General features: G+C 38.6%; 1 protein-coding gene across 5 annotated transcripts in view; it reads left to right on the forward strand.

Annotated features, from left to right (window-relative positions):
- The window catches only part of nalcn (sodium leak channel, non-selective), a 70,215-nt gene extending 59,978 nt beyond the window's left edge, over positions 1-10,237 (forward strand). For all 5 annotated transcript variants that reach the window (XM_086144938.1, XM_086144937.1, XM_086144935.1 and 2 more), the window contains 19 exons: positions 126-293; positions 1,145-1,249; positions 1,561-1,667; positions 1,749-1,869; positions 2,147-2,245; positions 2,483-2,576; positions 3,707-3,813; positions 3,917-3,991; positions 4,097-4,216; positions 4,490-4,558; positions 4,651-4,799; positions 4,912-5,005; positions 5,520-5,652; positions 6,371-6,486; positions 6,947-7,104; positions 7,925-8,075; positions 8,157-8,306; positions 8,449-8,566; positions 9,452-10,237. In XM_086144938.1, coding sequence (XP_086001064.1) covers positions 126-293; positions 1,145-1,249; positions 1,561-1,667; positions 1,749-1,869; positions 2,147-2,245; positions 2,483-2,576; positions 3,707-3,813; positions 3,917-3,991; positions 4,097-4,216; positions 4,490-4,558; positions 4,651-4,799; positions 4,912-5,005; positions 5,520-5,652; positions 6,371-6,486; positions 6,947-7,104; positions 7,925-8,075; positions 8,157-8,306; positions 8,449-8,566; positions 9,452-9,594 — 2,277 coding nt within the window. In that variant the 3' untranslated portion in view covers positions 9,595-10,237. The remainder of the gene's footprint in view (positions 1-125; positions 294-1,144; positions 1,250-1,560; positions 1,668-1,748; positions 1,870-2,146; positions 2,246-2,482; positions 2,577-3,706; positions 3,814-3,916; positions 3,992-4,096; positions 4,217-4,489; positions 4,559-4,650; positions 4,800-4,911; positions 5,006-5,519; positions 5,653-6,370; positions 6,487-6,946; positions 7,105-7,924; positions 8,076-8,156; positions 8,307-8,448; positions 8,567-9,451) is intronic.
- Positions 10,238-10,712: the final 475 nt, after the last annotated feature.

The following is a 10,712-nucleotide window of genomic DNA, read 5'->3' on the forward strand; positions in this document are numbered from 1 at the left end:
TATCAGGGTATTAGAATTGAGCTCTTACACGGCTGTTAATGTAAATCAAAGGATATAAAGTGTGGCACACACAGCTGGATGGTGATACAGATTATGGTGTTAATAGTAGAATATTTCCACTGCAGGTGAGCCTGATCTTTCTGTGCTGGCTGCCGCCTGATGTCCCTCCAGAGTCTGGGGCTCAGCTGCTGATGATGCTACGTTGCCTGCGACCGCTCAGGATCTTCAAGCTGGTACCTCAGATGAGGAAGGTGGTGCGGGAGGTTCTAAAAGGGTTTAAAGAGATTTTCCTGGTGAGTGGTTGCATCAAGATTACCGTTGCGATCGTATCAAGATTTTATTCGTTTAAAAAAAAATATCTGCGCATAACTCTGGTAGTATAAAATATGCTTTTGTTTTCATTAATTCAGCCACTGAAGCGGAGGGGTTTCATGTGAATTCAGAATTTCAGGAACTTTGAGACCTGATAAAGTCTTGATCCAGCGGTAGGGCTATTTGAACGTGCCAAGTCTTTTCTCACAAATCAACAGTCAAGCGAAGAGCTTTTCCAAGGCCTCATTCAATTTTAGGATAAAGACAGTCATAAAAAAGTCACAATTCCTAATGTGCTGATATATAGCCAAGGCTACTTATCAAGCCAACAAGGTCATAAATTGACAAAGATCAGAACTGTTACATCATAAGTGTGTTTATACACCCTTTTCAATCACTCTGTTTATGACAAACTTGTTTTTAGCATTTTTGGCATATGAGACTAGTATTGAATCTTACAAGTGGCAAGTTTGAAGTTCAAGTACCGTGTGTTTAAGAAAAACTAAGGGTATTTTGATTATGATGTGTTACCAGAGTCTAAGACTTGTGACTTTGGTGTTTGAATACAGCAACTTTTCAGACAAAATGTTTGCGTCGAAAGTACCGAGATGAGATATTTACAGGCTGGGAATTTTAATGATTTCTGTTACTTTCATTGATGATTATCACTATAGATCGATATGGTCTGCAGCACATACAGATTTCTTTTGGTCTATATTTTCCGGGCTGGGTTCTGCCTTATATCCTTGTGAGAGTAGAGATCGCTCTTCGCTCACAGGCATGGATTATGTGGATTTTTCTGGCCTCAAACCTAGATTTTTTTCTCACACAGGTTTCCATTCTGCTCCTCACACTAATGCTTGTGTTCGCAAGTTTCGGAGTTCAACTGTTTGCCGGGAAGCTTGCCAAGTGCAATGACCCCCACATCCTTAAACGGGTACATCAAGAAAATATAATCACCTCACTATTACCCCCTTCTTTTCATATTATCTGAAAGCAAAGCTAAGTCAAGGAAGAAAAAATAAGTAAATTCCCTTGTAAAGCTAATACATTTTGTTTTCAACTTTGTGTATACTTCTTGAGCTTCTGCTTAAGATTTCTCTGTGTGACATATGTGCATATATATGCATATTTTTTTATATTCATTCTGAAACATAATATTAGTTACTCTCTTATTGTATTTAATCTGAATTTTACTTTCCTACTACTGTGGTTAAAATATTTAAATACTGCTTGAATCGTTCGCAGGAGGAATGCCATGGTATATTCAGGATCAATGTCAGCATTTCCAAAAACCTCAACCTTAAATTGAAAGCTGGAGAAAAGAAACCAGGTTTCTGGGTTCCCAGAGTCTGGTAAGCCTGTCCCTGCTTTTACTCCTGATTTTAACAGTTACTTTACCTGAGGTGTTGATGAATCTTATGTTTATGTTCCAGGGCAAACCCTCGCAATTTTAATTTTGACAATGTTGGAAATGCCATGCTGGCTCTGTTTGAGGTTCTGTCATTAAAAGGATGGGTGGAAGTCCGAGATGTCATCATTCACCGTGTTGGACCGGTACTGAACAAGATCTTACGTGATCAAAATGCATTTTCCGTAACTGTGATACAAGTTGCAGCTTCAGTGCTTTTTGATATTTTTATTTTTTCTACAGATAATATCTATATCCTCGCAAAATTGCATCCTCACACGTCTCAATGTGTTCAGTTTAGATGCCTTTGTTGATACCTATTTGTTAAGAGAGAAGCAGCTATAAGTCACTGAGGTTTAGAGCAGTGTAGAAGTTACCAAGCTGCGTTTACATTTAGATAAGTGAACATGTCTGTGCTGGCAGATCCATGGCATCTATATCCACGTGTTTGTGTTCCTGGGCTGCATGATTGGACTCACGCTGTTTGTTGGTGTCGTCATTGCAAACTTCAATGAGAACAAGGTAATGATGATGGACAACTAACTCAATATTTAGAACTTTTGAATTGAGCAATCTTTTACTTTTATGGAGAATAAGATAAGAAAAGCAGCAGTCAGACATGACTGTCACTGACACAGGAGGAATCCCCCACCCTACTGATTTTTAATTTATGTATATATGTTTATTTTAAGTTATTTGATTAGATTTGATTTTATGTGTGTGTATGTGTGTGTGTGTGTGTGTTCTCTCCATAACCAGGGTACTGCTTTGCTGACTGTGGACCAGAGGAGATGGGAGGATCTTAAGAGTCGACTTAAAATAGCTCAGCCCCTGCACCTGCCGCCACGCCCAGGTAAGACGCTCGCCTATCAAAATAAAAACAATTACCAGGAGACAAATACGGGCTTGATGGCATCACTGATCTTGGCCTATCAACTATTCCCGCAGGAATTTACTTTTGTTTAAAACTTTGCATGTATGTGTGTGTGTGCGTATGTGTGGTTTTGTCTGTGCGCTATATGATAGGAATTCATATTTTTTTTTTTTTGTTGATCTCAACTCTGTGGTTGTAGACCACAGAAAGTAGTTGTAGAGACAGTGACAGTGGGGATTTGCCTGTTGAAGCTTCTGAGGCTGAGAACTAACAGAAAATCAATAGTTCTAGCAGTGCCACTGACTCAAGCAATATCCACCTCTTTTTGATCCACTTCCAGCCCTGTTGCACCTTACTCACTATCGGTACCGGTTTTCTCAGTTCAGAGTTTTTCACTGGTTGCATCCTTAGAAATGAAGGAGTGTGTAGGATGGAAAATTCCCCCATCATCTCCCATGCCATTCAGATCTACAATAAAATATGATGCTTTCTTTCTCTGGCTGTAAATGGCTTTCTGCTGTGCTCCTTAACTCTGTAGTGTTACCACAATCCTGTTTAGAGACGCACAAATAATGGCAGCCGCAAAACAAGAACCAATCGATGGGTAGTATCAGTGGTTTAAGACGGGAGAAGCTTAAGTAATGGCCCTTTACACCATTGTCCTTATTGTCCTTATCCATTTTAAAGGAAAAGACAGTTTACAAATGAACCCAGGAGAAATCTTTCCTCTTAGGTTGTTGCAGAGACACAGATAAAAAAAAATATAGCTGAAAATACCAAAACTTAAATTTGATTTTTCAACTTCCAAACTACCAAGATTTGAAAATCTATAACAGCAGTTTTTTTTTCAACACCAAGAAATGGGTATTATGCTGGTGGTATGCCAGTGTTTGTGTGTTCGTGCGTGTCTAAAACCTGAACGTCACAGTTGGTTACTCCGTAATAGTCCTTGACTGCCCTCTGCTGGATGCGGTTTTGCAAAAACTGATTCAAGCGCAGGCCAGCCTACATAACCTGCATTGTTCATTTGACATCAAAATGCCATCAATATTTGATAAAAACAACAAATGTGAAAACCAACAAATCCATATTTCCCTCTTGACTGACAGAGAACGGGGGTTTCAGGGCCAAGATGTATGACATCACTCAGCACCCGTTCTTCAAGCGGGGCATCGCTGTGCTGGTGTTGGCACAGTCTGTGTTGCTCTCGGTCAAGGTAAATCACATTTATGTATTTTTGTAAAGAACACTAAATGTTCGATGCTATAAAGTGCTAAATGAATTTCAATCAACACAATTATCAATCTCCTATTCTCCAGTGGGATGTAGACGATCAGGTGACATTTCCTCTTGCCACCATGTCTGTTGTCTTCACCTTCATATTCGTTCTGGAGGTGAGACTCTCATCCCACCTTGTAATTCTGTTGTTTCAAAGTTGACTTCTTCATGTGAGCATAACACATTCATCCCTTCTCGGTGTGTTGGTTTTGTTAACCCAGGTCACCATGAAGCTGATCGCAATGTCTCCTGCCGGTTACTGGCAAAGTCGACGGAATCGCTATGACCTGCTGGTCACGTCACTTGGTGTCATCTGGATCGTCCTGCACTTTGCTTTATTGGTGAGCACTCAAATTTATGAGTTCCTCAAACCACTAGAAAAGCAAGAGTGGTCATTTTGACTGCCCAGATTTTATTTGTGAAACACTGTACTTACAATCCAAATTGTAAGTACGGTATTCTAGGACAAATGGATTCATAATGTAAGTATATAAAATATTAAAAAAGGAAAGAAATGTGAATTTTAAACAAGTCCATTCATAAATATATATAGAGAGAGATAAGGACATTTATTTGACTGCTTTCACCTTAATTCCTTTTTTTTTGTTATTCAGAACGCATATACCTACATGATGGGCACATGCGTAATTGTCTTCAGATTCTTTACAATATGTGGGAAGCACGTGAGTACATATGTGGCAGATTCCCTTTTTTTTTGTAGCCATTCTGAGGCGGAAAAAACCCATATCTCTGAATTTGTGTTTGATTTCATAAGGTGACTCTGAAGATGCTCCTCTTGACGGTTGTTGTGAGCATGTACAAGAGCTTCTTCATCATCGTGGGAATGTTCCTCCTCCTCCTCTGCTATGCATTTGCTGGTGTTGTTCTCTTCGGAACAGTCAAATATGGAGAAAACATCAACCGGTAAAGATCATTCAATTCAACCCCTCAATGAAAACCCCCCCTCTCTCACAGGTCCGCAAGAAACAAATGTTTCTGAAATTGTATAATTATGCGTGTCTTGTCTAATTTGCAGGCATGCAAACTTCTCTACAGCCGGCAAGGCTATTACCGTTCTCTTCCGTATTGTCACAGGGGAAGATTGGAATAAGATCATGCACGACTGCATGGTAGGAGGGACTGAGTCTCATCCCAGTGTGGGAAACATATCGTATTAATGTTTTAATGTTGAAAAATTTAAAGGTGCAGTAAGATATATGTGGTTTTATTAGAATTTAAAACAATTTTAACCTTACACACTGGTGAAATGTCAAATTGACAGCAGCAAAATTATGCAATTAGACTATTTAATAGCATGTTTATCATGTTAAATCATCAAATGTCCGGTTTTGCTGATATAGACTGATTTTCCTCACAAATGTGTATATGGTTTGAAAACACACTTTAATTATAAGTGTTCTTTTAAAGTAGAGTAATTATACTCAACATGGCATTTTTTTTCTTCCTGATTTCAAACATTTACTTTGATTTATATCTTCAACTATTTTTTTCTGTTTTCTTTATGGCGACATTGATAATATTTATTATTATTATTACACTAACATTTTCTCTGGGTTCTAAGTTATTTTTAAATGGTAATAAAAACTCTAAAATAACAGTCATCATTTTTGTTTGTTTCTATAGGTCCAGCCGCCATTTTGCACCCCAGATAAATACCGCTACTGGGAGACGGACTGCGGGAACTACGCCGGAGCCCTTATCTACTTTTGCTCCTTTTATGTCATTATAGCTTATATCATGCTCAACCTGCTTGTAGGTCAGTGTGTGAATTGATATGAACTACTTCGTTAGAATTGTAATATTGCTGGGATTCATGTACAATTAAATGAGAAAAACAATACTTAACCCACTACTATTTTGGGGTTCAGAAAAAAAAAAAAAAATGAAATAAACAGTTTTGCTAATATGGCCTCACATGGCCTTTTCACTCCAGAGGTTCACATAACACTCACTAGAATGCGTCATAAATAAAAGTCTGTGACCGGAAAGATATACTACATATGTATCAATGCAAGATGCCTTTGATAGGATCTTCGTCAAATATTACCATCGCAAGGGTTAGAGCTTGTCATCTAAAATTTTTGTCTTCGTTCTCGAAGCGCCAATCGCAGAAAAAGAATTTAAAAAATCCATGAATCTGAACACCTCCCTAAATATTTTGTGTGTGTACTTTTTGAGGTTGTAATTTATTGCTATAAGGCACAGATTTTTTTGTGCAAAATTAAAATTCCTACTTCCCCACTCCAGCAAGAAATCACACATTCACATCAGACAGTGGAAATAAAATTGCATCACAAAGCAAGATGGCCAGGATTGATTGAAAAAAATCATGTGAACTGGATGGGGGAAAGAATACAAACTTCAAAATACACTCAGTTTATATCAATAATTTTATTGTAATATAAGTCATATAAGTATAAAAGTGAAAAAGAAATGTTCTCCAGACTGACATTACTGTGCGTTACTCTCTACAGCCATCATTGTGGAGAACTTCTCTCTCTTCTACTCCACTGAAGAGGACCAGCTCCTGAGCTACAATGACCTTCGACATTTCCAAATCATCTGGAACATGGTGGATGACAAACGGGAGGTAGGAAAGGAGCAATTTGTTGAAAGGCTAGATATGGCTAGAGCACAAGCTATACAGAAGGGCATGCAGGGATATGAATCCACAGGAATAGAAAATACTCTAAGGGTAGGCACTGGGATGAAAATGTAGAATCCATCCCGGCACAAAGAGTGGTCTGACTTCACACAATACATAATGTTTTCCCGAGCATTTAAATTGAAAAAAAGTATCTCATCAGCTTCTCACAAAACAAATAACACATCATCACAATCTTGTTCTCTTACATGCTCAGTACATTTGATTCAAGGAAATATATTGGCCTAATGCAGGGTCCTGTAATTGGGTGCTATGTTCATCATATTTCAAGTATTTTGTTTTAACGAGACTAAACTGTTCTGGTCACGTTAGACTATGGGGTCCCATGTGTAACCATGTAACACCTCAATAACGCCTTGTGTCACCTTGTCTTCCGCCTCTCTAGGGTGTAATCCCAACATCACGGGTGAAGTTCCTGCTGCGTCTCCTCAGGGGTAGGCTGGAGGTGGACCTGGACAAAGACAAGTTGCTGTTTAAACATATGTGCTATGAGATGGAGCGTCTGCATAGCGGAGGGGATGTAACCTTCCATGATGTCCTCAGGTGAGGGAGTCTGCACGTGTGCAATAATAACCAGAATCAGAGCAGCCGTTCCTTCTACGTCTCTAAATCTTAAAGTCATTGTGTATTTTTAAGCTTAGTTTTAAGCCTCTTACTAGAATTTAGGATACTGAAAAAACACTGTCAATTCATTTGTTAACATATCCATTTAGACACACTGTAAATGGGAACGTTATAAAATCATTTAGAGTCAAGCAAGGCAATATTAAGTCATGACATAGACAGGATGACGACCCCAAAACAGGAATCAGCTACAGACCAGTGAATTACATCGGAATGAAACAGCACACCACACCAAGTACGATAAACCAAAATACGAAGAAATAAAAAGAACACCAAAAACAAAAACACAAAGACTGTAATCACACCAAGGCCAAGGAAATCCAAGGGAAAGCACAAAGACAATCTGAAAAAGACGGAAGTAAAAACTCATGTGTGCAACTTGATGGAAGGCAAACAAGCAGAAAAGGGAGGATAAATACACAAAAAAGGGGAAAAAGGCAACAATGGAAGAAGATCAACAATAATAAAATATTTAAACTAAGACAGAAGAACATTACAGTGCATAGTGAAAAACTTTGATGAAATAAGTCCATAACCACAAATGGCGAACCAGTCAGAGAGATACATTTCAAAAATGCATCATAATGTGAAATACTGACTCTTGTCACTCAGTGATGAATTATTTCAGCAATCCTTCACCTTCTTGCAGCTCTGCCCGCATGTAGTGTATCTTTGCATTGCAAAATAGATTTTGTGACATTGTCAACCAATTCATCGCCTGTTTTTTGTCGTCACACAGCATGTTGTCTTATCGCTCAGTGGACATCAGAAAGTCTCTGCAGCTGGAGGAACTATTGGCCCGTGAACAGCTGGAGTACACCATTGAAGAGGAGGTGGCCAAGCAGACCATAAGGATGTGGCTCAAAAAATGCCTCAAACGTATCCGCGCGGTCAGTTTCTTAGCCGGGAGAACACCCCAACCCTCTCTGTATTGTAAACACACGTGTGCCAACTCATTTGTGCCGTTGCAGAAGCAGCAGCAATCCTGTAGCATCATCCACAGTCTGAGAGTAAGCCAGCAGCAGGAGCTCAGCCGCTTCCTCAACCCCCCCAGCATAGAGACCACGGTGCCAAGTGAAGACCACAATACTAACAACCCGGACAACCCCTCTCAGCCTGAGGTGAGGCCCCATCTACATCCTGCCCGGGTGCGCTCGCTCACGCACACACATGCTCGCAGCTTGACGCACAGCGAGCGCGTCGTATAATCTGCATGTGTGCGCCCGCCGCAGCTGAAACAAAGGATGTTGTTTCTTTGTCTAGATGAGTGGTCTCCAGCAGCTCCTGAGCCCCACGTTGTCAGATAGAGGAGGATACAGGCAAGACTCTGCAGACCTGGGGAGACCGCAGAGGAAGCTGGGACAGTGGCGGCTGCCTGCAGGTGTGTTAAACCTTTTATCTGTTAACCAGCTTCCCCTGATGGCTTAGATTCAGATGTGGCAGCAAATAAACAAAGGAAGGCAAATCTTAAGAAATGTGATGAGGAAAGTTCAAGCAATGTATTTTTTTCTTGAAAACTAGCAGAATTAAAAATGTATTATAATAAGGCGACTGATTCATATCTGGCCTATATGTGTACACATGAATTTCAGTCAAATTAAATGTCCTCATTATATGATATTATATTTCTTTAATGAGATTTCAGTTCATGTTTTCTGTTGTCCTTTTTAAACCTTTGAATTCCATTACAGTAAAAGCATAATACAAGCAGGCTGTGCTGCTACAGCTGACACAAGGAGATGCTCTTAAGGAGATACAACTCACATTTTCAACTTTTTCAAAGCAAAATACAGCAGTAGTTTCATTTGACTACCTTAATCTGAAGCTATATTTTGAAGTCTCTAACCTAACCTCTATATAATGAGCCACTACATCTGAATTTTAAGAATGGTTTTGCACTTAATAACTTAATGTTTAGGATACAGTTCTATGTCCTTTTTTCTCTCTTACACGATATATTTTCCTGTTTTGTGTCATTGTATATTTGGACATTTTCTGATCATTTTCTTTTCATTTTCTAAATTATATTCGTACTCTTTTTTCAAATATTTTTAAAAGTTCTTGAGTTATTCATGAATTTATTCAGTCAATTATTCGTTCTATGTTCTAAGCAACATAAAGTATTTGTTCTATGAATTTCCGTAATGGGTGAGGTTGGGGGCTGTGACCCAATGACCCTCTCAGAAACATTTCTTTTTTTCAATATTGTTTTGATTCAGATCAATGTGTTTCTTCTCTGTATATGTGTGTGTACATGTTTTCTCAGGGAGAACAAGTGTGAAGTCCATTGTGTGTAAGATGAACCCTGTCAACGATGAGGCCTCATCAGGGTCAGAGGTTAAGAAATGGTGGACCCGTCAGCTGACTGTGGAGAGCGATGAGAGTGGTGATGATCTCATTGATATTTAGAGATGGGGTTTGCGTCCCTTTTTCGTCTTTAACCTTAGGATTAGAACTTTTGCGTTTCACATGGGAAGAAAATGCTTTTTTTTTTAGATGTATGTATGTATTTATTTATTTATCATTTTTCTATACTGAGTTCGGAGCTGTTACGGCAGAATAAATGTAAGGCTGTGAGTACAGATCAGTGCAGAGAAATTGAACTGATGTGCACTTGCAGCGTCATGACTCTGGGATACATAGTCCAGTTTTTGACAAAGTTCCTGATGTTATTTGTACAACTGAACAGGGCCTGAAGCAGAGTGTGTGACAATGTGAGGTCAAGATGTGTCCAACCTCTGAGACAAACCAAGAGCTGCTGTTGTATGTATTTTATGCTGATTTCATGTCAGAATTTCAGACTTTTCATTGTATCGATGCAAGCTATGATAATTTATCATGTGTCTGTTTTTTTTAGTCTGTATGTCTAGTACTCTCTCTTCAACCAAAATACAAAATTCACATAAATGTACATTATCATATAGCCTCTTTATAATGAAGTCATGGCTTCTGTCATAGATGATAAAATATTAAAATTACAACAACATTTAGATTTTTAATTGTGAATGTAATTTAAAGTAAATCTATCTTCTATTAAATACAACTAATACTGAATTATTGGAAACTGTCTTTTTTCCACATGTCATTAATGTAACAATGTTTCATTCTACTGTGTTTATAGAAAAGGATTTGTAATGATTCAAATTTGGTAAAAGACACTTTCATGGTTATTTGTGTGCCCAATATGACTGACATGCTGCTGTTTTTGATGGTGAGCAATTTGTTATTTGTAATACATATTCAGACACGTGTTCGACAATGGAAGCGTTATCAGTTTACGTCAATTAGGAAAGCAAAATCTTCAACCCCATGTCTCCAAAAAGGTCAACAGAATTAGTGTAAAACAAGCCACGGTTTTAGGTCATTTCTGGAATCAGCTGTCATGTCCACACTCATTTTAGATCCAATTAGGGTGTTTTCCAACTCACCAAAGGTTTTTTACAGTCAAACTCATTATTATACACTCGGTGAGGATATTTCACATATTATAGAGTTCCTCACTTGTCATCAGACAATCAATAAGGGCA

The sequence above is a fragment of the Fistularia commersonii genome, chromosome 4, assembly GCF_037954325.1.
Source record: "Fistularia commersonii isolate RoL2024-O1a breed Wild chromosome 4, RoL_Fcom_v1.0, whole genome shotgun sequence".
Lineage (NCBI taxonomy): Eukaryota > Metazoa > Chordata > Actinopteri > Syngnathiformes > Fistulariidae > Fistularia > Fistularia commersonii.